The sequence below is a fragment of the Vipera ursinii genome, assembly GCF_947247035.1.
Source record: "Vipera ursinii genome assembly, chromosome: 2".
In the NCBI taxonomy this organism is placed as follows: Eukaryota; Metazoa; Chordata; class Lepidosauria; order Squamata; family Viperidae; genus Vipera; species Vipera ursinii.
Genome location: NC_139513.1, coordinates 216,049,010 through 216,075,167, shown reverse-complemented (window position 1 = coordinate 216,075,167; position 26,158 = coordinate 216,049,010). Strand labels below are relative to the sequence as shown.

At 38.6% G+C, this 26,158-nt stretch overlaps 1 protein-coding gene across 1 annotated transcript in view; it reads left to right on the top strand.

Annotated features, from left to right (window-relative positions):
* Positions 1 to 26,158, top strand: part of ADAMTSL1 (ADAMTS like 1) — a gene marked incomplete at its 5' end in the record, with an annotated part of 243,354 nt that overhangs the window by 180,098 nt on the left and 37,098 nt on the right. The window contains 4 exons of the mRNA XM_083354613.1: positions 13,361 to 13,571; positions 14,529 to 14,708; positions 17,717 to 17,870; positions 19,975 to 21,115. Of these exons, the coding sequence (XP_083210739.1) occupies positions 13,361 to 13,571; positions 14,529 to 14,708; positions 17,717 to 17,870; positions 19,975 to 21,115 (1,686 nt within the window). The remainder of the gene's footprint in view (positions 1 to 13,360; positions 13,572 to 14,528; positions 14,709 to 17,716; positions 17,871 to 19,974; positions 21,116 to 26,158) is intronic.

The window sequence follows — 26,158 nt, the reverse complement described above, 5'->3', positions numbered from 1 at the left end:
CGTTTCTGGGGTTCCAGTTGAGCAAAAGCTGATTTAAGCTAACCTTGTCATCTGCGCCAGTTTGTAAAAGGCATTTGATACATTGGTTCATAAATGAAAGAATATCAATAAGGAGGCTGTGATCATTTTTCTCCTCAATCTATATTTCCTATGGTCATTCTGTAGCTTTAAAGCACAGTAAAGATGATTTTTAGAAACCAAAACTCTAGGAGGATTACCTCAGAGAAAATAGTCAACAGATTACCATTTTAAAGTAGTTTTGACGTAGTATACCTTGATTAAACAGGTGATCTTTACTTAAAAATGATGCTTGTCCCTTTTTTTTCTCATTAAATTGCCAAAATCATGTTAAATGTAAACGATGCTTCGCGTGTGCATGCAGAAACGAACTGACTAAATGGCCTTTTGAAAAGAGGAATTTTCATCAACCTAAATCTTAAGATTCTATAATAAGAACAGGTAGGGTCAGGATTGTTTAGCAACATTCAGACGTACAAAGATGGTTGGCTTCCACCTCGTGTTTGAATGCACAAGAGACTGGGTGTGGGTGTGGGTGTGGGTAGTGGAAGGGAGCGAAGCAAGAAAGGGATAAAACCCAGATGGATGGAAATAAAAGGAAGTCCAGTCAGGTTCTGCAGCTTTGTTCTTAAGGCAGTTTCAAAGCTAAGCTTTTATTCTTGTGCAAATAGCTGAATGGTAATGAATGGCGGGAAAGTTCCGGAATGGACAAATTCTTTCTCAAACTTTATGGTACCTAGAAGAACAGAGAGCAGGGTAGCGGAGAGCAGCCTAATGGTTCCAGGCAAGCCTGATCTGTTTCAGAACCTAGTAATTAGTAGATGCCACATCTCTTCTATTGTATGCTAATCTTTGACTACTTGTCTTCCCTCAAAGCTGTCCTTCAGCCTATTTCATGCATTTGGGTGTGTTTCCTTTTTTTCTTCTTTCTCTTTTGCTGATTATTAAAAAAATAACTCACACTCCCATACAATATAGAAACACATCTAACAACCATGCTCTTTTTAATAGGACAATTACTACAACAGTTTAGGCAATATGTATAAAAGTGCTGCAAACAATCGCTTATTTAGTGACCATTTGAAATTAAAGCAGCACCGAAAAAAAAGGGGCTTGCAACCTGTCTTTGCACTTGTGACCATCGCAGCATCCCCAAAGTCACACGTTCAACGTTCGGGTGCTTGGCAGCCAACTGTATTTATGAAAGTGCAACCTCCTGGATTCAAGGACGTTGCCATTTGCAACCTTCCCAGCTGGTTTCCGACAAGCAAGTCAAGGGGGGAAACTAGAGTAGCTTATGACTGTCGGAGATGACCATGCTGATCCCGAGGGAGGGAGTCAAATGCCTCATCAGTCTCGAGTCCCTTTGCACCCACAAATGATCTAAGTCAGGGGTAGGCAACCTTGGCTCTTTTATGACTCGTGGACTTCAACTCCCAGAATTCCTGAGCCAGCATGGCTCAGCTTGGAAACCTCTCCCTTTCCCCTCAGCATGGCTGACTCAGGAATTCTGGGAGTTGAAGTCCACGAGTCATTAAAGAGCCAAGGTTGCCTAGCCCTGATCTAAGTCCAGCCCACCTTGATCTCCATTGACTCTTATCTACCACCAATTTGCTTGGAGCAACAGTCGTTCAGCTTCTCGTAGTCAGCTTAAGCTTGCAATGAATCTTTATACTCCTTTGAACTGCCTGGCTCTCCTGATTTCCCCGATGCTTGGCAATGACCCTTTGATTCATTTAACAACGGCGGTAATTTGTTTAACAACTAGCAAAAAAAGAAGGTTGTAAAATCGGGCACAACTCATGTAACAGTTGCCTTGCTTAGCAAGGGGAATTCTGGTTCCCCTTGTGGTCGTAAGTCAAGGACTTACGACATTCCCAAGGCTTAGGATAGTGGACAGTATTAAAGAAGAGGCTGAGATCAATTCCAGTGTTTCTTTACAAGCTTTTCCGCTGTATTCCAGAATAACATACGGTATTCCAGTTTGTTCATATAATGTAAACATAGATCCCAAAATAGCTTTCACTTATCACTAGATGGGGTATCTCACTAGTCTCTTTTATGTCTTATCCTCGAGAGATTTGATGAATGATGAACATGTCTCATTCAGGCAGTGTTTCCATGTATCTAAAATTGTGGTTGGCTGCAAATACGTTTCCTTTCAGGAACAGTTCAAAACAGCATTTCGGTCTCTTTTTCCTCTTTCTGCTTAATGCAGAAGGGAAAACAAAATATACAATATTGTCAATGGGAATATTATAAGCAATTTGATAGCATATAAATTAAATCTCCTATATCGAAATAGTCTGGGAGTCAAATCTTGAGATATAAGATAAACATATAGACCTGGGAATGTCATGGTCCTTTTTAATTAAAATGAGGAAAAAAAATGTTGCTATTGTTTTGAAGTCATTATGGGGGAAATGCTTAGGTATTTGCATTATTTAAAGACAAAAAATAGCAAAAAGGAACTTTAGACTGGAAAGTTACATAAAAGAAATGATGCTAAATGATCCTTGAGGAGCATTAGGCTAAGAGAAGATGAATGGCCAAATTTAATTTTATTTTTTTAATTTTAATTCCATTTATATCCCGCCCTTCTCCGAAGACTCAGGGCGGCTTACAAGCTTAGCAGTAGCCTTCATTCTATGCATATGCCTGCTTATTAGGGCTTTCACACACACCCCAAGCAGCATTATTACAAAGTCAGCTTAATTGTCCCCAACAATCTGGGTCCTCATTTTACCTACCTCGGAAGGATGGAAGGCTGAGTCAACCTTGAGCCTGGTGGGATGCGAACCTGCACTAATTGCAGGCAGCTGGTGTTACTTAAGGAGGCATTAGCCCACTGCTCCACCAAGGCTTCTACCATATTGATAGAATTTTAAAGTATGATGGAGTCAGTGCCCATGTTTAAAAAAAACAATCAGATGATCCTTTGCTTTTGGTTTGATTAAAAATGTGTTTCATACCTCTGTTCAGCTTACATCAGCAGGACAGTTTACACAATATTATTTTAAAAAATCCTAGTACATGGCAACAAAAGGCAGCATTATACTGTATAAAACGATCAGTTTTTAATTGGCTGGGCAAACAAATAAGCATGATTGATGTTAAAGTCAATTCCATGTGAAATTTTTAGCCTAGAAGGTACACCATTGAACAGTGGGTGCTCCTGCCCAGTAATCCTTCTTTCATGCTGATTGAAGTCCCTTTTATGAATTTGTGAGACTTCACAAATTGCCCACAACCACAGCACTCCAGTAGGCTCTGAAAATTTCAATTTGGCTACTTACCAAAGAGAAGCCCTTTTCTTTTTTTAACAAGTTTGGAATCTAAACCAACTGTGAAAATTAGAAAAGTAAGAAGGAAAATGTTTTGCATTTGCTCCACAATGACAACTGACTAGAATATTGAACATATATGCAGGTCATCTGGCTATTGTTCTTTCTAAATTTGCGCTTTTGCTTATAAGTTAATGTGTACATTTATACTTGGCTTTCTTTTTTGTCCTCATTTTTTTGTTGATTGACTTTTTTGGTGTTTTGTTGTGGCTAGAATCTTCAAACTTAGGCCTGTCCAATTTTTTTCACTGCATATTATTGCCTCTCATTGTTTCCCACTTCCAGCTTTGTAAATTAGACATAGTTATGTTCATATCACAGTTCCTGCCCGTTGCGTCTAAGCTCATCTGCAACGAAGCTTAATTACTGTTGTTGATCTATAATCTCATTCAGCTTGCAGCTTTATCATCCTTACAAAAATTAATTTGCTTTCTTGGTGTCAATCACTTGACCCTAATTAAACTCTCTGTGTGTTTGTCTATAATTTATCAGAAGCAACTTCAATTTTCTCCCTTCAGTTGGAGTCATCTTTGCCTTCCAATAAAAAATAGTATATAGCGAAACATTTAGGAGCACAATCCCACTATAGTTTAAAAAGAAATTAGCTGGTTGTTAAGAATCTTTTGTTCATGAAAACATCTCATCAGTAAACGCAATGTGTAGCACTACGGGCAGTTTAATTTCCAAAACTTTCTCTAAGGAAGTAATTGAATTCACTGGCTCTTCACCAAGAGCATGAAGAATATTTCTGAGACAATGCAACCTATGCTTATCTATGTTTCAGAATATATGGATTACCTTGCTTGATCCCAACCAAAGAACTATTGCAAAAATAATTCACAAATGACAATCTGCACTGTTGTCCTGTGTGGGACTGCTTTATGCCAACTTCTCACATCTAGTTGTGTCAACAACTTTACTTTTTCTATGTTAGCTACCATCAGTATCTAAGCTACAAATGTGTATGGGAGGGAATTCAACAATGGCTGAAGTATGAGCAGATACAGTTTCTAGAGATGGAATGCATGCAATGTTTTTCCATCTCTATCTCTGAAAATTTCCATTGCAATTAATTAATTCAAACAAACTGTTAATTTCTTTATTTACGAGGCACTATGGCTTAGTTTTAACTTCATTTTTAAAATGTTCCTATAGGATCCAGATATGTGCATGTTAAAATGGTCATAAAATCTGTTCATAAAATGTCAAAGCACATCTGTAAAAACTTATAAAAATTATTTCTGGGCATGCCATTTTTCCTTCAACGATTCAACAATTCAAACATTGTAGTTAATGTTCCTCATGCACCGATATTTTTGTTTCCTCTTTATTACATTGGAAGAAGACACAATTGTTTCTTATAAAGTAATGTCACCGAATTCAATGCACACTCCATCTTTAATTGACAGTGAATGGGATCAGAGGTTTTAAATTCCAAAAAGGAATTTTTGAATACAGAAAGAATATTTTTCTTCCAGGACCACAGAAATGAGGGCATTTCTGTAACCCAAATCAACAATAAAATTAGTTTCAAACTCTGGGTATATCTTAAAAGAAGGATTATCTTTTGTTTCACTTTGCTTTCAGTATTTCACAAGCTGACATAAAGTACCTTACAGCCAAATAATCTTATTTTTGCACAGAGACTGCTTTATGTTAAAGTGATTGTTATTTCCATGCTAAATGCAGAAAATAAGGCAAAAGTGGTTTGCTTCGAAGATCTTCGAAGAGCTTATCATTTTTATGCCAGCACATTAACAATGCTTTGTTCATCTTTGGGGGTTTGTGTGAATACAGGTAGTCCTTGACTTATGACCAATTGCTTAGCAATTGTTCAAAGTTATGATATACACCCCCCAAAAAAAATATTGAATGTAAATCTTGTCACTAATCTACAGGATTTAGGAGGTACCTAAATCCTGACAAGATATGCAGATGATACCACTCTAATGGCAGAAAGTGAAGAACTAAAGAGCCTCTTGTCGCGGGTGAAGAAGGAGAGTGCAAAAGTTGGGTTGAAACTTAACATTAAGAAAACCAAGATCATGGCATCCGGCCCTCTCAATTCCTGGCAAATAGATGGGGAAGAAATGGAGATAGTGACAGATTTTATTTTCCTGGGCTTCAAGATCACTGCAGATGGGGACTGTAGCCAAAAAATTAAAAGACGCTTGCTCCTGGGGAGGAAAGCCATGGCAAATCTAGACAGCACACTAAAAAGCAGAGACATCACCCTGTCAACAAAAGTGCGTATAGTCAAGGCTATGGTCTTCCCAGTTGCAATGTATGGCTGTGAAAGTTGGACCATAAGAAAGGCTGAGTGCCAAAGAATTGAGGCCTTTGAACTATGGTGCTGGAGAAGACTCCTGCGAGTCCCTTGGACTGCAAGGCGATCAAACCGGTCAGTCCTAGAGGAGACCAACCCTGACTGCTCTTTAGAAGGCCAGATCCTGAAGTTGAAACTCAAATATTTTGGCCACCTAATGAGAAGGAAGGACTCACTGGAGAAGAGCCTAATGCTGGGAAAGATTGAGGGCAATAGAAGAAGGGGACAACAGAGAATGAGGTGGCTGGATGGAGTCACTGAAGCAGTAGGCGTGATCCTAAATGGACTCCAGAAGATGGTAGAGGACAGGAAGGCCTGGAGGAACGTTATCCATGGGGTTGCGATGGGTCGGACACGACTTCGCAGCTAACAACAACAAAATCCTGACATAATCTCTAATCTACCTATTTATTGTCAGCAAGTCTTGTGTGATTTTTTTCTTTCTTTCTGTGAATTATGCTACTTGATGAGGTTGTTGTCACAGTTTTATTCTGTTCATAGCCTGCTTATGGTTTCAAATGGGAAGAGATGTATGTTCCTAGCACACGGAAATCAAGTGCATCTCTGTGCAAGGGAGATGACTGAGTGTATCCACTACAGGAAGAGAAAAGCCAGTTCTTGATTTCTTTTTTTCCACGCTTTCAAGTAGCATGTAAAGCCATCTGATTAAATTAACACGGCTAATTGGTAACTCACACTATGAATGCGGTACAGATTGTAATGCAGGCCACGAAGTAGCAATAGCAATAGCACTTAAACTTATACACCGCTTCAGTGTGCTTTATAGACCTTTCTAAGCGGCTTACAATGTCAGCGTATTGCCCCCAACCATCTGGATCCTCATTTTATCAACCTTGAAAGGATGGGAGGCTATGAGTCAACCTTGAGCTGGTCAGAAATGAACAGCTGGCAATCGGTAGAATTAGCCTGCAATCCTGCATTCTAACCACTGCACCACCATGGCTCATAGCTCATTAGCAAAACTTATTTTTTTAATCAAGCTGTAATAGATATATTATTGACTTTAAATTTACATACTCCTTAGGGCAATTTGGTGGATTCTACAGGGTTTTAGCCTGTATGAATTTTACTAAATGCTACCCCCTTTACTAGAGTATACAATATAGTAAATGGTATATGCCTGATTTGAGAACAAAAGTCTTAGGTAGGTAATACCAACTTTATGATGAAGGCATAATATTTGTGACTGTGGTTGATCCATGGATAGCAAAATACAGGTCACTGACTAAAAATTACCACAGTTGGTCTTTCTGAATATGCAAGCCTTGGCCATTTCTTTCATAAGTCAACGTGTAACTTCAGGATTCTATCTCTAGAAGAGAATGGAAAATCAAAATAATGGAATCGTCCCAAAATAAAAGGCACTGAACTGTGTACCTGTGTGTCTTATATCTCTTCTTTGCTATACCTCTTATTAAAAGCAGAACCATATGCTAAAATAGTGTATCATATTAATATACATTCTCCTATTTAGCTCGTCATTAGATGCATTGGCTGTTGCCCATGACCAATTTCCAATTATCCTAGGGAAACAAATGCACGTTTCATAAGGAAAAGGAAAGCTTCTGAGACAGTCTTAGCCAACTAGTGCCTTCTTCATAATTCCTGAACTCCTAACTCAATTACTGTATCTTCAGACTGCGCTGCTTGTCATGTTTTTAAAGACATTTTTTGTGAATTATACGTGTACCTGGAAATGAATGAAGATATGTCTTGGCACAATTTCCTTGGAGTCTTATATTTCTTCAGTTCCTTCCCTATATTAGTTTAGTTTCTGAAAATGATTTTCCATCTAAAAAGATTGCATATACCAGTGAATTTAAAGGAAACAGGCCCTTTTCTGTTTTGTTTTGTGTTTTGTTTTTTTTTGCTATAGCTCCTTTTGTCAAATTAAGAAATAGCTGCCAGAGTCCAATTTAGAGATAGTTTTATCAGATTTAGGAATTGTGTTCCTTTGCCCTATGAGCAAGCAGATGAAAGATCAGAAGATTATGGGGCATATAAACTGGTACCATATTATTTTAGAATTCAATATTTTTAACAGTCAAAGTGCAAAAGCTCTCAGGTTTGAAACAGAAGGCATTTTTACTCTCCTTGAAGCAGAGTAAAGCTGGGCACTTGCTTTCTTGCCAATAGAAATCTTTGGTTTCCAAGTGTTCTGAACATGAAATTTGATGCATTTTTAAAATCTCTCTTAACACATTACCAAAGCGACCTTCATGACGGTGAAAGACCACCATAATAAGGAGGATGGGGTGCAAAGAATTAAAAAACCTAAAAGATACATCAGAATAAAAAAAACATATCTAAGAAGCTAAAAAAAATGTATAAAAACATTCTACAAGGAATCTAAAAAGAATCTAAAAGGATGGCAAACCAAATATATCACAATGCAGATCAGTCTAGAATAATGAACTAGGCAGGTCTCATAAAACTGATTTATCTTACTCTATATTAACCTACTGTAGATCAGGGGTCCGTTACCGGGCCCTGGCTTATTTGCAACTGGGCCGCATGAGCAGTGAGCTGGCATGCATGTTTTGCAGAAACCTGGGGGACGTAGTTGGTAAGGGGAATGGCCTTGAGGAACAGAAGGAAGAACCGTTACCATGACAACAGTTAGAAAAAAGAAAGCTGAGGCCCAGGCAGCACTGTAACACTTGAGAAAGCATCTCAAGACAAGATTCTCCCTAGTTGTCATGAGGATAAATGGAGAGAGGGGGAGGTAAAGTGTGACTGGTTTATGTAGCTTTACAATAATACTCCCATAGCCCTGCATCACTAGTCTGGTTTACCTTGAAGGGCTGACAGGGTACAGTTGAAGGACTGAAGGGTGTAACTTATTCAAAAGGAATGTATTTATTTATTTATAAAATGTATATAGGCTGCCCATCTTACCTCAAGGTAATGGTCGAATAGACCAGACAAAAGAAGGGGGGGAAGTAGAATTATATGTGCTGACCTCTATGAGATCCAGAAATTTAATCATGAGGGTCCAGTAGATAATGCTTGGGATAACAAGTAGACCCAACAAAGGTATTATTGAAAGGCAATGTCAGGGGGCACTTCTGGTCATTTCTCCCTGGACTGAATGGCAGAACTTTCTAGTGATGAAATCTACTAATGGAAAACTTTAGCTACTTGGAGATTTATTAAATAAACCAGGGAAGAATGCAGGGTCCCCCAAATTCCTCAGTGTTGGCTGTTTCATCTTTCAGAAGGTTACAGAATAAACAAGGGGTCAACTTTTCTAGATCTGATGTTTGCAAGAGATGGGACAAGAAGCTGCAATAATCCCTGGTTAATACTCAAGCTGCAGCTGCTGGAGAGATTTTGCTCAGCGTATCAAAATCCCATTTTACTTCTTTGAGGTATTTCCTGAGCGTAAATCTCTATAATTTGTCCTGGAGTTCATGTGTTCACCTTTTGTGACCTTCTGACAAACCAAGTCAATGAAAGGGGCAAAACTCACTAAACATCTTGCTTAAAGCGACAGAAATTTTGGACTCGGTTGTGGATGTAAGTCGAGGACTACCTGTACTGACTTTGCGAAAACCAGGTCTCCATTTTGATATTTGAGCATATGGTCGGCAGCCCTCTTACCAAGCAAAGACAGTTGCCAAAAACCAACATCTGTATCATTGCTTTCCAAACTGCTGAGCGTTTCCTTCTCCACTGGAAGGATCTTTCTTATTCTTCTTCGTAGCCCTTCAGTCTCTCTGAAAAGAATAAATTGCTGTTCTCTGTCTCAAGTGCAGCAGGTTAAGAGCTGCTGACGACAGCACATTTTGTTCCTTGCCAAAATTATTTGTTCCTTGCCAAAATTATTTATTGGAGCCTCGTATGCACTATTATTCTGTCTATTCTGTGCAGTTTGCAAAATAATCTCTGAAAGTTCATTTTCCTATCAGCTAATCAGGATCTTACATACTCCCAGGGATTCCCCTAATATGCTATATATAGGCTACCCTGGCTGGTTTGCCTTCTTTCCTTTCCTTTCCCTTTTTTTTTATTCTTCGTTCCACTTTCTGCTCTTCCCCTTTTTCTTCTGTTCAATTATTTATCAGCTGGCTTTGTGCCTTTTGAATTCACAAGCAGCTGTAAAATTCCAATGGATAGCAACCGATGCTGCTGTTCATTATTCAACTATTTTAAACTTTTGATCTGTGCGCAGCTTCATTAATGAGAATACCCGGTCATGCTGCTTTTCATGGAAATGTGTAAAGCAGCTGCTTTTTTTCAGAAAAAAAGAACGAAAACAACATATCATCAAAGTATTAATGTATTTGTATCTGAACTGTTGTAAACTGGTAATGCTGGAAAATTATGGAACTATAATTCCCAAGCATGTGAGGTCAACACTGAATTCAAAGGAAAGAAATTGCACACAATCTGAGACGTTTTGAGTTACGATTAAAAAAAAACTTATACAGGTAGCCCTCAGCTTATTTAGTGACTGTTCAAAGTTACAGCAGCATTGAAAAGAGTCACATGTGACCATTTTTCACACTTATGACCATTGCAGCATCCCCATGGGTACATGATCAAAATTCAGACGCTTGTCAGCTGACTCATATTTATGACAGTTGCAATGTCTCGGGGTCACGCGATTCCCTTTTGTGGCCTTTTGACAAAGTCAATGGGGAAGCCAGATCCATATAACAACCATGTGATTCACTTAACAACTGTGGCAAGAAAGGTTGTAAAATGGGACCGATGTCTCACTTATCAGAATAAAAGTTGGTCTCAATTGTAGTCATAAGTCGAGGACTACCTGTATATGTTTTTGTTTTGACATATGAAAGTATGTTAACACTTAATTCTTGTAGTATTTTTATGAATTATTATTGATCGGTTGTTTAATTTGTTTTATGGAGAGTTTGACCTCCCCCCCTTCTTTTTGACTATCTTGGACTTTTAAGACTTGGACTTTTGACTATCTTGGACTTCTTTTTGACTAACTTGGACTATCGCGGCTTGAACCAGCTGCAGTCAGCATATCATCTATGGTTGTCTGAACAGGCAGTTTTTAAAGTTCCATTGAAAAACATACATGTGCATATTTTAAAAGGGAAAATAAAAACCAATACAAAATACCCATTTTATAAAAGTCTGTCCAAAATTCGTATCTGCCAAAACCTTGAACAAGAAAGCCCAGTTGAAATAGTCAAAGGCCTTCTCTGTATCCAAAAAGATGCCTGAAGCTTGTTGCTTTTTATTACATTTCTCCTAATATTCCAAAATGTCCAACATGTTTCTAACATTGTGGTTTAACTATCTTTTAGATAAGAACCCAGATTGATCCTCATGAATAAATTCTTGAAAAATTGTTTTCGTTCTGTCAGCTAGAATCATTGTGAACAACTTGTAGTCATTATTTAATAATCATATTGGCCTATAATTTCTTGTTAAAGTCGAATCTTGTCCCTCTTTGGGTATTAATGCTTTACTGGCCTCTTTCCAATTCTCTGGCATTTTTCCTCCCTGTAGAATTGAGTTCATCATGTTTTGTAAAGGTTATAATAGTTCATCCTCAAAATATTTATAATAAGAACTGATAATCTATCTGGTCCAGGCGCCTTTCCCAGTTTAATCTTTTTTATAGCTTCAGAAACATACTTTATTAGGAGGTCTTTTTATAATGTTTTTATTAAGGACTATATTAAACAGATAAGACAAATACAAAAACCTTGTACAAAAATACATAGAAAAGGGAAAAAAATGTTTAGAAAGTATAGACCTCCCTCCAAAAAACCCGAAAGACAAAGAAAATATAAGAAAAAACTTCTTTCATTCCCAACAAATATATTCAGTATTAACAAGTTATAACTGTATCTTAAATACAACCAAATACCGCTTCATTACATATCTCACCCCATTTTTATAAACTCATTTCTAAATCTTCAACTCTCCTTATTAATTAGCAAAGCTCCAGTAAAAATTATCAAAAAAATACTTAATAACCTAAATATCTAATTTCCTTTCCCATTTAGTCTAAGCTCCCCTCCTCCATCTTAACAATTAAACATTGCCAAAAAAAGAATGAAAAACTATTAAACATCACCAGAAATCATAACTCCTTATTTAGATGTCAGAAAGTAATTCATTACGCAATTATACATTTCCAAAAGAAAAATTATCCGATCCAGATAACTATTAAGCAGCACCAGAAATAAGAACTTGCTACTTAATCATAATCAGATATCAATTTTATATTTTTAGAAACTTTATTTTTATAGTTCTATTCATGTGGTTCTGCTCTGTTTTTGTTACTCTGTAATTCTCAGTAAATTTGTTCCTTTACTGGTTTTCTCTAGAGCAGTGGTCCCCACCTTTTCCAGTTTTGCAGACTTGGGTGGGGAGGAGATTGTTCCACATGGCCGAGCATGCAGGTGGTGCAGCTCCATTTGCACAAGCGGCAGGCTCGTGTATCCGCCACTTGCATAAATGCAAGTGCGCACTCACAGGCTTGTCCACCATTTCCATGGCCCGGTACTGGGCCAGAGCCTGGGAGCTGGGGACTCCTGCTCTAGAGAAATGTCACTTCCTTTGTACAAATTGGAATAATATTGATGAAATGCTTTTTGAACAGCTGCATTGTCCATTAATATAGGCCAGAGGTAGGCAACCTTGGCTCTTTTATGACTCGTGGACTTCAACTCCCAGAATTCCTGAGCTTGCATGGCTGGCTCAGGAATTCTGGGAGTTAAAGTCCACGAGTCATAAAAGAGCTAAGGTTGCCTACCCCTGATATAGGCTATCCTTTATTTTCTAGACCCTCCCCAGAGTTATTTGCAAACCATTGGAATCCTATTTGATCATCAAGTTATATCTCAGTACAGTATGCTTTACAAAATTGTGGGGGATCGCCCTTTGCTTTAGTAAATCTCTACTGCTGGGGAAAGGAAAATCTAAGCATTTCCAAAAATATGATACAGAATATGCAGAATGTTCTGACACAGGGCAGTAAGAATAAACTTTTTTCTTGTAATAGTGTCATCGAATCAATATTGCGGACCTGCCGGAGAAAACAAAGTTTTCCACCTGATGTAATTGTCACTGTTAATGTGGCAAAAGACCAAAATAATTAAATACTTGATGGGGAAGCCGTAACTGTATGACTTAATTTGAGTTACTTTTAAATTAAAAACATAATTAACCTTTGTTCTGTCATTTTTGGAACCTGACAAGCAAAGTCAATGGGGAAGCCAGATTCACTTAACAACCGTGTTACTAACTTATCAACTGCAGAGATTCACTTAACAACAGAGGCAAGAACGGTGGTAAAATGGGGCAAAACTCACTTAACAAATGTCTTACTTAACCACAGAAATTTGGGGCTCAGTTGTGGTCGTGAGTCGAGGACTACCTGTATAAAAGTTAAATGAGCTTGAAATCCAAGTAAGTAGACATATTAATGTATTTTAAATTCTGGATCCAGAGTATATTACTTGAACATGGTTCCCAGTGACATCCACAGGATTTACTGCTAGATAAGAAACACGGAGGATACAATTTTAATCTGGATTCAATCTAGTGTTTTTGCTTCTGTTTTTTGCCCAGAGTCAGAATCCAACCAGAACTATTTTTTGCATAATTATGGGACGCTTTTTGTTTCCCTTCAGAATCTTTTTCTTGGCTTCCCTTTCAGGTGGGAGATGGGAAAATGGAGCTCTTGCAGTCTCACTTGCGGTGTAGGATTGCAGATCCGCGAGGTCTTCTGCACTCATCTCCTCTCAAGAGAGACTAATGAGACTGTGACTTTGGAGGATAAGCTATGTCACAGACCCAAGCCTACTGGGGTACAAGCCTGCAACCGTTTTGACTGTCCTCCATCTTGGTACCTTCAAGAATGGCAACAGGTAAATGTCAGTTCCCAAGGGAAAAACCTACCTGTATCTACTATTTGTGGCTGGAAATGGGAGGAATACTAATCTTAGAATTATAAATTCCATTTATGCTTTGATTTCTGGCCCACTGCCCTCAGGTAAAAACCTTTGGCTCTTTTTGCTGCTTTGAGAAAAACCCCATCCACCAAATTCCTATCTTACATCCACTTTTATCGACCGATTATTTTATCTAGAAATATTAGCGAGGCCTTTGAATTCTTTCAAAGTAAGTCTGTCTAAAAGTTCTAAAATTTTAATGTTCAGGCAGGAGAGTTTTTGTCAGTGTAATCACCAACATCTTGCTGCTTTCAGCAGAATAAGGAAACAGCATTGCACTACTGTACACATTCCACCCTTTTGGGAAGGTGCGTGCTGTCACAACAAACGTGGAAAAAAGACAGACACTGCAATGCAGACGCACGCATATATGCACAAATACTACAGATCACTGGCCCCTGGAAACGCTCTACACAGGTTTAATGTTTTGGCTGTTCAAGTCTGTGGTTTTAATTAGAAACATTTTTTTAAAAAAATTAGAAAGCCAATCTTGTTTTCAGCCATTGTTTTATCTCTTTCCCTTTGCCTTCTTTCCAAAAGAAAATGGATATAGCATCTCTTTAAGGGAAAAGGCCCCAGAAGTGTTCCTACTATTACATCTTTTTTCAGCCTTTGTTTTATTATCGAAGAGAAAGGCCTTTATAAAATCTGGAATGCATATTAAAAACCTGCCCCCGAACGCTTTTTAAAAGTCCTTTCCTTGTTCCAATCCCCTAATTGTTTCCGTTAGTATTTCTATCATAAGGCGTGCTCTTCCACACGCAAGTTTGGAGAAACCCATTAACTTCCATGAGACACCAGTCAATGGGTGGAAGCCAATTGCTGCTCAGGTTCTCAAGCTGGTAAGTTTCATAAGCTGCAAATGTTCTCCAGTGTTCCCAGACATGCGGAGGTGGCATGGAGAGACGGGAAGTGCTCTGCAAGCAGCGCATGGCTGATGGAAGTTTCCTAGAACTTCCAGAAACTTTTTGTTCCGCTTCACGGCCAACCTCCCAACAAGCCTGCCAAAATAAGGACTGTCCCCCTGAATGGCTCCTCTCGGATTGGACACAGGTATGAAGTAGCAGTGCAAATAGAATCTGGATTTTCTCTGCACCAAGGCTTCTCTTGGCTCAACCTAAATGTTATTAATTGATACTATAATTTCGTTAAGGTAGTATTTCTCACTAAAGCCTTGTAATCTCTAGATTAGGTTTATGCCAGGTGTCATGACAGCTGTTTATTTATTAATTGAGAATAGATTTTTTCCCCTTTATTATTGGATTTAGACTCTTGGGCTGACCCATTTATGCCAGGTAATATTATTACTAATAAGGCTGTAGTGTAATGAATCTGTAGAATATGCCACCCATGGAGACCAATCTTAGGCATCACTCTGAGAGTCTTCCAGAATTTGGACTGCAGTTGGTAAATAGCAAACTTAAACAACCCCTCTGAATCCACTGCAACCATGGGATCCACAGTCAAAAAATTAAGCCATTATGTATTTTGTTACTTTTTGAAACTACTTCTGTATTATAAAACTAGAGAAGACTAACAATAAAAAAAAGTTACACAGATTGTCACAATAGGGTTTTCAGGCCAGATTAAATTTAGTAGGCCTCGCTGTTGTACTGCACTAAGGAAGAACACCATCCAGAACAGATTCAATGCTTCTGCTATATTAAATTTCAGTGGACTAGTGAGTGGGACATTTCTGTTACCACTGATCTTTCAACTATGACTGCCCCTGATAAAATTCCAAGGAATATTTGCTGGAACTTCATTAGAAATCCATGATCAATGTAAGAATATTAAGGTTGGGGGAGGCTCTGCCAATCTGACTGAGCATTGCATTTTTTGTTTGTGTGTGTCCGAACTTTAGAGCAAAATTAAGAATATTTAGAATATTCAGAAGAATATTTAGACTTTCTATTAGTCTAGTTAGTACAAGGGTAGGCAACCTTGGCTCTTTTATGACTCGTGGACTTCAACTCCCAGAATTCCTGAGCCAGCATGGCTCAGCTTGGATACCTCTCCCTTTCCCCTCAATATGGCTGGCTTGGGAATTCTGGGAGTTGAAGTCCACGAGTCATAAAAGAGCCAAGGTTGCCTACCCCTCGTCTAGTACATTATTGCTATCTAATCCACATGCCTTTTTTATATGAATTATATTCTGCTGACCTATGATCCCTAACTAAGTATGGCTTTTCCTCTTACTCCTGTTCATGTCTTTCCACTCCTCCTTCGTCCAAGAAGCAGGCAATTAATTTGGTTGTTGAAAAACATATTCATGCTAGCATGGATGTGTACAATGTAACAAGCTTAAGTAATGTATAATGATCTAGCCTGACGGCCCAGCCAAATAAATAAATTATCTAGGTAAACCTGCTGTTAGAACATTTACCCTTTCTGAGGTAAATAGGCATCTGTCTATTCCTCAGGCAGTGTTCATTATTTTGCTTTTAATCATTCAAGGTATACATTGGAATCTATGCTACTCAATTTTTTTAGATAACAAATGTTTTCTTCCACACCTGGGAATATTTCATTTCCTTTTCTCACATTCCAACTTCTGGGTTTATGGTCCTCCTCTTCTAAATATTTATTTTATTTATTTAGATGTATACGGCCACCCAATTTGTGTGATCACAACTCAGTAAAACCAAATGAAAACCCAAAATTACATTTCAAACCAATACAATCAACAAAAACAAGGCATATAATCAGGGCCCATCAACACAGAATCTACCTCCCAAAGACAGGCTCATCTAGTGCATCAGCCTGGCCTAATGCCTGGGGGAAAAACAAACTTCCGAAGCTTTCCTAAAGACTAGCAGGATTGGGGACAATTGATTTGGGGAGATGGGGAAACGTCTTTCCAAAGGATAGGTGCTGCAAATGAGAAGGCACATATCTTAAGTCCCATCAGATGACATTGCTCTGGGGAAGGGACTTGGAACATGTTATAGCATGTGGGTAGACACGTGGTCCAATAAAGGGGAATATTTATAACTCAGAGTTGAAATGGGGGGGTGTCCCTTGGTGCTCTCTGAGTGTAGTTGTTTCCTTGCAGTTGTTTAATTACCCAAACTTGATAACATCATTAGTGCATCATTAGCGCACTGATCATGTTTCCTAGTTTGGGTAATGAAACACCTGCAAGAAAACAACCAAGCTTAGAGAGCACCAAGGATCACACATAGGTGGTCTGGCAAATAATTCAATCCTGTGCTATATTAGGCTTTATAATCATAACCAGTATCTTGAATAGCACCCGGCAGCCTATAGTACTGAGAGTTCGTGCATTTCACATATTATAAGGCCCATTGTGACCTCTAACCACTTGTACTGTGCATTATTTAAGGGCAGTCTCATGAAGAATGCATTGCAATAGGCCATCTGGGAGTAACTAAGATGTAAAGAGCGTTTGATGCATCAGCTTCGTGTACAATTGGTATACAAGCTGGAGTTCTATAAAAGCCTTCCTAACCACCAGTGCCGCCACCGTGAGGAGGAGTTCTGAGTCCAGGATAACTCCCTACATTTGCACTGTTTCTGACTGATCCAGAATGCAGTGGTACACACAGTTTTAGGTGCCCCACAGTTATTTGAGTCACTTCTGTGTGAGGTACACTAGCTTCCAGTTGGGTGCAAGTTAAGATGCTGGTTATCATCTTTAAAGACCTACATAGCACAGGATCAAATTACTTGCTGATTGCACCTCCTTGAGGGTATCACCCTACCCTACTACATAGAGTGGTACACCCCAGGTCCACACTCTTGCCACCTGATGGGACCTCAGAGATCCTTTGGTGGAATGCAGCCCCTCCTTCCTGAGAATCCAGACTGCATTCTACCACAGATACACCCTCTTGGTGACGTCCCAGCTGCTTGGAACACTTCCCATCTGAGATCCAAGGAAATCCCTACCCTTTTAGCCTTTTGGAGGCTCATGAAGATCTGGCTCATCCCCCAAGCATTGGGTTGGGATGGGGTTGAGCCAGAGTTAACTCCAGGGTTAGCAGGTAGTAACTAATGAACATTTAATAATTCCTAAGTAGCTGTTGTTCTGTTCCCAGTGTTCTGTTAGCTGTGGAGAGGGAACCCAGACACGAAATGCCATTTGTAGGAAAATGCTGAATACTGGACTTTCTGCCATTGAGAACTCATCACTGTGCCCATCTCTGCCACTCTCCTCCTTGGTCAGGCCATGTGTGCTCATGACTTGTGCAAGTGAGTATAGAAGAAGATCTGGAAGGGAATTGGGAAGATTGGGACATTTTCCTGGCCAAAGAAAATACATGGAGGCTAAGGAAATTCAAGGCAAAACATTCAGAGGGGCATAGTTTGGAGAAGTATAACATAATGCTGTAATTATTAACATTAATAGCAGGAGAGTGCTAGATATTTATACATTCATTTAAATCATAGGTACTCACTCTCTTTCACTTGAATGGTTGCAGTCCCAAACAGGAGCAAGGTTAGGTCAAGGAAGTAGATGAAAGCAGAACAGCACAGAAAATATATTTGATTTAATTTAAATTTTATAATTAATATGGATATGTAGTGCAAGGCACTTTGGAATAGGCATTATTAGCATTACCTTAAATCAAACATGCATTTCTTTGGGATCAGGAGGCTACGGCACAAGTCTGGAAAACGATGCAGCCTTCTTAAGGAGGCACTTATAAAAGATGTGTGTATCCATGCCCAAAGCACCTTTTTGACTTGACATCTGAAGTGTTGCACATTCTCAATAATTCATATGATTGTTCTCTGTGCATTGCCTACTTCTCTCATCTTAAATGAGAGTTTGATTATGAATCGGAAGTAATTTTGAAAGCAACTTTGAAATGAATCCAATCTTGAATATCTGTATCTGAAGATATGAATTTGAAATAATTAGAGGCTTAGGGTGATTAGATTAATAGTTTGCTATTGAGTGTACACATTATTTAAGAGGAAACAAAAGTGGTGATTGTTTTTCTGGCGGTCTCTGCTCTCTCTATAGGGAGATCTATCTCTATTTTCTCTTTAATGAATACTTAAATCTGTGCTGTTCTGAAAATTTATTGATGTCCATTATTATTATTTTTTGAGGGGTGGGCTTTGTTTTTTCATTTAGACCGAATAGCACAGATCATATATGTAATAAGTAGTCTACTGTGGAAACTATTGTGATTAAAAAAAGCAACTTGGTGAGAAAGCATCTTAAAACTTCATATGAAATGGGGTTTTTTAATCAACAATTAAGGTTGGTTTCATTATAAAATGTTTAATGTTAAACTTACTCTGTGGCGAGAAGTAGTTGTTTTTACTTCCATGATGTACCCTCAGAGTCAGTTGTCCCGAAGAGAGCTGTATACTCAGGATCTCTGTATAATCGATGAAGTGGTGATATTTATCCATCGTGGGATCTTCAGCTTGCTCTAAGTAGATTTTGTTCTGCTTCATATTACTCCAATAGAAGGGAATCTTTATAGCTCAGGGTTGAATTGCGGGGTCCTTGGTGCTCTCTGAACTTGGTTGTTTTCTTGAGGATGTTGTATTATCAAACTAAGTAATATCATCGGTGCAATGCACTGATAAAGTTACCTAGTTTGGGTAATGAAATGTCTGCAAGAAAACAGCCAAACTCAGAGAGTACAAAGAACCCGTCAGATTACTCCCTTGAGATTGTACTTCATTTGTTCCTTTGTCCTTCAGTTTCCACCTGTGTGGCCTAAGGGTTGGAATGATTTAACAAGATGAGTTCTACATTTGTGTTGTACGCTCTTTATGTTATATTGACTCTTCCCTTTAAAGACTTTTGACAACAAGAATTAGGTGTTTTTTTTCCCTTTAAATAAGTCTGACTGCTGCTTCTGCATTTGAACCCAAAAGGGATCAGATTTATTTAGCTCAGGCTGTATTTCTGAAGGGTGAGGCCTCAGCATCGGTTGAATAAATTTCTATTTTCTATAAATGATCAGAAGTGAAATTCCAATTAGTTCCAAAAGAAAGATCCTTGTTTGGTTTGGTGAGTTGGAAACTTCATTTTATTGCCCATCTGCAGATGCCCGTGCAAATGACATCCCAGGCTTAAATTTTCTGTAGTAACCTCCCCATTAAATGTCCTGTATTGCAGGCCATATTGTGGGGTATCATGCTATACCCCCATAGGCATCACCCATCAGTGATATGGAGTCTCTGCAGGAAACACATACATGGGCACAGCACAGAAGCATTAAAGGAAAGGAAAAAGAATTCTTTAATCCTTTAGTCTCCTTTAGTTAATTAGGTTGAACATGCAAATGTGACGTGGCACCTTATCCTAATAATGTTACTAACATTTCAGGAGACCAGAGACCAACTCACAAGCAGTCCCCTTTGATACTAGCTCAAAAGAAAGTTTTTATCCAGACAAGAAAGCAAAAGAAGTTGCATTTTGTTGTTGGTGGATATGCCTACCTGTTGCCCAAGACCTCTGTCATTCTGCGATGTCCTGTGAGACGATTCCGGAAACCAATGATCACGTGGGAGAAAGATGGCAAACGACTCATCAGCTCTGTTCATGTTACCATTGCGCCTTATGGCTACATGAAGATCCATCGATTAAAGCCCTCAGATACCGGTACATATACTTGCACGGCAGGACCAGCTCAGGAACATTTTGTGATTAAACTCATAGGAGGCCACAACAAATGTACCGCCACCTTGTCATCTAGGATAAAAGATGAAGAATCATCAAGGAAGGTCAGTCTGAATGAAGCTTTGCATGGCCAGGAGAAGCATCAGAATAAAATTTTCTTCAATGGAAGCAAAACTGAAAAACGAGGACTTGCCTCTGATCCTAGCCACCGGTATGATGACATTGTCTCAAGGCTTCTGGAATACAGAGGCTGGCCCCGGGTTAGTACAGAGCCATGGGAAGCTCAGGACTCCACAGAGAGAAATATTTCTTCGGAGGAAGACCAGGGTCAAGATTACAACCTGCCTTTCACCATGGTCGCCAATCAGGATCGTTTAGATGACATCTTAAAAAATTTGTCTCAACAGCCAGAGGAACTTAAGGATGTCTACAGCAAGCAGCTTATCTCCCAGCTTGCCCATGAAATTTTCAAGAGCCATTTGGAACATCAGGAATCTTTTTTCAAAACCCAGGGAAGGCGAGTCAGTTCCGCTTCAGTGGAATTTCCATTCACTAAGCATTTTTCTGAGTTTAACAGATTATTGAGAACATCCTCCTCTGAAGCCCACTTGTCCACATCTCTAGAACTCATAAATGGTTCACGTGGGCCACACAAGAAACCTGCCATCTTGAAGAAAATCTCTGCAGCACAACAACTATCTGCATCTGAAGTTGTTACCCACTTGGGACACACTGTGGTTCTAGCTAGTGGGACATTAAGCGTACTTCTTCACTGTGAATCCGTTGGAAATCCAAGGCCTATCATTACTTGGGCGAAGAATGGAGAAGCTGTGCAGTACAACAAGAGGTAATAAAATACTAATTTTATCATTATTACACACATACACACACACATGTACTCATCAAATTTTGATTTTCCTTTATTTTCATGCATTCTTTTTTTCTAAAACATATTATTTTGGCTATCATACTAATGGATGTGTTAGAGATGGTTCTACAGGAGCAGATAATTGGCTGAGTTACGTCTTAGTGGTTTAAAATCTAGGATATTCATTCCTAATTTGAGGTCCTGCAGATATGATGGACTATAGCTTACAAAATCCCCAGGCCCCAATTGTTGAACATAATCATCTATTGGGGAAAATGTAAAAAAAACCAGGTTTAGTTCTGCTCTAGATCGTTATATTTTTAGAGTGGAGGAAAAATATTATTTTAAATTTTGCCATACTGTATATACAAAACTAAACTCTACTGAGTAAGAACACTGGCACTTAATGGAAAGAGTTTCTAGTTCAGCTGTTCACCTCATTTGCAATTTATACAGAAAGTATTTTAAAACATCAAGAAGGAGTTTTTGAAATATGTAAGGAAAATTTATCTACCATTTTAGAAATATACCGTTATTTACATGCGGTTTGTGTAGAGAATTTGTGCTCTACCTAGTACAGAGAGCTTCGTAAAATTGATCCATACTACTTTTTGCAGAAATGAGAGATAGATGGTTGCATTCTAGAAGTATCTGTTTTACAACAACTAAGACAAGTGTTAAAACTGTTAGCAAATTGGAAGAATTAGATGGCTCTGGAACAGCTTTTCTGACTTTCTAACTCTAGATTAAGGTCGCAATCTACATGACACTCAGAAAATCTTTAAATATTATTCAGGCTAGGACAGGTTAGATCTACAAGAACGCAATGGACTTTTGTCAGTTCCCGATCAGATTAGATTTTTTAATCTAATGTCTGCATTATATTTAACATATATATAAGTGGGCTTTCTTTCTTTCATGATTAGTTTTCTACTATGCATTTGCTTCTCCTTATTCCAAAAAAATTACAGAGGTTTCATACAATCCTATCTTCCATTTATAACTGTCCAGTGTTTTCTGAAGTTCTTTGCATCTTTTTTCTTACTGCAGAGAACCCTCTAAGAAAGAGACAATTTGATAGCATGTTATTTATATTCCACCACTTTGGATGCAGCTGTGATCTCATCCAAATTGATTATATTTTTTAAAATATTTTGATCCTTCCTTGCCTCCAGAGAATTCTAGATGGCTATAGGTCCGTGGTGGCGAACCTATGGCACGGGTGCCACAGGTGGCACGCAGAGCCCTCTGTGTGGGCACGCACGCCATCGCCCCAGTCCTAGGCCTTCAGCTGGGTTTTATAAAACCTTTTTGCTTTAGGCCTCTGCCACTGTGTGCAAAAAAAAATAAAAGTTTCAATCAATCAATCAATTTTAACTTCTCGCGGGGGGGAAAAAAATCTCACAAATTTGGAATTGATTGATTGAACTTTTTAGTCCCACCCAGTCTGCCATTACCACTGCAGCAACACCCACCTAATAGTCCACGCCCACCCAATGGTCCACGCCCACCCGGCACCTGATGATACATAAGTGGGTTTTGGGTTGTAGTTTGGGCACTCGGTCTCTAAAAGGTTTGCCATCACTGCTATAGGTGATGCGGTACATATGAGCAATGGGTACACTAGTTAGGTCAGGATGTTTATCATTACAACCCTAATTCATTTAAGATCACTATCCTGGTCTCCCTTTAATAAATCCCAAGGATTGTTATTCATTGGTATTGTTAGGAATTACTTAAGGATTCTTAGCTTCCCTCCCCCAGAACTCAGAGGTAACTGAGAAAGGGACCTGACGGGTAAGCCAATTTAACTTTGTAGTATGGATATCGTATGTGTTTAGTATTTCAAAAAGGAATTGAAATCCTTAAGTAGAAAAATGTGTAGTGAGCCTGCTTTAACCTATATGTTGCTGCAACTCTTTCTAGCTTTTTTATATACAGTAATACAACTTTCGATAAATAGACAGTATTTTCGTGAAAATATAGTCATTCCCCACAGTTTTCTCAGAAATCTTTGGTGCAAGCATTCTCTTGACACATACTGCAAACGTATATCATAGGCACCTTTGCACTACAATCACAATTTATTTCTCCTATGATTTTTTTTTTATCCCGAAATGGTCTCGGGGCAGGTCGCATCTGGACCAAATCACCCATTACAGATATCAAATATATCACAAGGGGCAGAATGAGTTTCTTTTCAGATGCCAAGTTAATGGCTGATGGGGATGCAGGTTTCTTGGAACCAAATTACAGTAAGAGCCAGTTTAAGCTGCACCAGATCCTCAAATTCAGCATCTTGGCAAAGATCTCCGTTTAAACCTATATTTCTGAGAAGGCAAGCAGAAAGAGTATTTGTTTAAATATTTCTCCTTTTGATGTTTTTTAGGACAGATTTCTCCCTCTTAATATCTTTTTGGTTGACAAATATAGGATCTCCACATAATTAATATATATATTGTTGTTGTTGGTTGCGAAGTTGTGTCCGACCCATCGCAACCCTATGGACAACGTTCCTCCAGGCCTTCCTGTCCTCTACCATCTTCTGGAGTCCATTTAAGCTCACGCCTCCTGCTTCAGTGACTCCATCCAGCCACCTCATTCTCTGTCGTCCCCTTCTTCTCTTGCCCTCAATCTTTCAATATATATATTAATAGTCGCTCAAATGATATTTTAAATGAAGGTGTTCATAATGCATTTGTTTCTGATTTTTTTTAAAAGCCTAAATCTCTCTCAACTCAAGTTGCCAAACATATTCGACACACCTTCCTCCTCCCTATTTTCCCCACAATGGCCCTGTGAGGTAAGTAGGGCTGAGAATGAATGATTGGCTCAAAATCATCTAGCTAACTAAGGCAGGACTAGAACTCTAATTTTCTAACCTGGTGTTTTAGCCACTAGATCAAACTGTCTCTCCGTTGCTGAAATACAGCTAGCATTAATAGTTGATCTGTGGAAAGCATACCATCTTAAACCTCATTGTTAATTTATTTACATAGCTGGAATATTTATATGATAGTTAACCAGCTTAGAAAGATTTGATTCCAAGCGGTAGGCTCCATTTATCTTTAAGAAAGGAACTTATTTGCTTGGATGCATAGAGAAGAAACCCTGTGACTTTTTAAGACACCCAAGATATTCCACAATGCCACCACGCAGGTACGCCCATTTTTTTGTAAAGGTTTTGAAGTTCATCAGATAATATTCCATTTCAGTGGTCTCAGCCAAAAATCTTATACCTTCTTGCCTGCAAGTCTTATGTAAGAATAAATAATTCCTGCGAGACGCGAGGATTTTTCAGCAGTTTTATGAAACAAAGTTGAATTACTTTTAAGGGTGGCTAGACTCAACCGTACTGACCTGGAGCCTTATGTTGTAATTTTGCTATTAGCTATCACGGTGTTAATGTCTAATAAGAGTACGTTGTTCATGAAGATACTTAAAAGTGCTGATGTGCTGGAAGGGATACAGTAGTCCTCAATTTACAACCATTCATTTAGTCAGCGTCTAAATGGCACTGAAAAAAAAGTGACATGGCTGGCAACTTTCCCAAACTGCTTTCCCGACAGACAAAGTCAGTTGGGAAAGTCAGATTTGCTTAGCAACCAGTTGATTCCCTTAACTACATTGATTCATTTAACAACCATGGCAAAAAAAAGGTCATGCGTGCCCACAGAGAGGGCCTCCTCAGGGTGCCTCCAGTCAGGGAATGTCGACTGGTGGCCCCCAGGGGGAGGGCCTTCTCTGTGGGTGCCCCGGCACTGTGGAACCAACTGCCGGTTGAGCTCCGGATGGCATCGGACCTCCGATCCTTCCGTCGCGGGTTGAAGACCCATTTGTTTGAGTTAGCTGGTCTGGCCTGATGGGGGTATATGGGTTTTTAATTGGTTTTTATTTCACTATTGTTATATTTTAATTTGGGCATGGTTTAATTTTCTTTTAATTTTTGTATACTTATTTATATATGCCCTGTGAACCGCCCTGAGTCCCTTAGGGAGAAGGGCGGTATAGAAATTAAATAAAATAAAATAAAATAAATAAATAAATAAATAAATAAATAAATAAATAAATAAATAAATAAAATTGAGCGTGACTACTTAACAACTGCCTTGCTTAGCAATGGGAATTATAGAAATTAAATTAAATAAATAAATAAATAAATAAATAAATAAATAAATAAATAAATAAATAAATAAAATTGAGCGTGACTACTTAACAACTGCCTTGCTTAGCAATGGGAATTCTGATCCCAACTGCCATCACAACAAGCCGAGGACTTTCTATGTACATTAGTTGATGTTTTTCAGAATGCAGCAGTCCAGGAATTTTTTTGCCAGTCCATGTTTCCTCTGTGTGTAAATTATGAGCCTGAGATTAAACATCCACATCCTGTGACCAGGGTCAGCCTCAGAAATGAGAAGGCACAAAAAGAGTCAACCCAAAGGGACCCAAATGAACTTTAAACACCTGGTTTCTCTGGAATATCTAGCAAGTTCTTGATTTATCCAAGGTGCAATTCAGCCCTGTGGTTCAGATACACCATTAGTTTGCTTGCTGCCTTCCTTTCGAAGTGGTTCGAAACTCTCCTGATTTAATGATTTCTGTAATTTCCTTTCATTTGCGGTGTCATTGCGTTTAAAAAACATTTTTCCCCAGGCAGATAGAGCATTCTTTTTTTTTAAACTACTAAAAGAAAACGTTAAAAAATGAAAAAGTATGTTTTCCCTCCTATGTGAGAACAAGAATGTATTTGTTATGGAAAGCACATGCAGCCTTAATCAAATATAGGCCTATGGTATAAATTTGGTTGGACTTCGTCCTATAAAAATACATTTCTGGCATTTCGAAAGTTTTATATGCAGATACACATTGCCAGTGGTTACATCCTGTTGGGAAAGTGCACATAAGGGTTTTTCTTGTTTATATATGTTGTTAAAACTACTAGAGAAATGCTTTTCTTCTATGCTGTTAAAAGATATCCAGGTTACAAAAAGCCCATAGAAAGTTTACGTTCAGAATTGA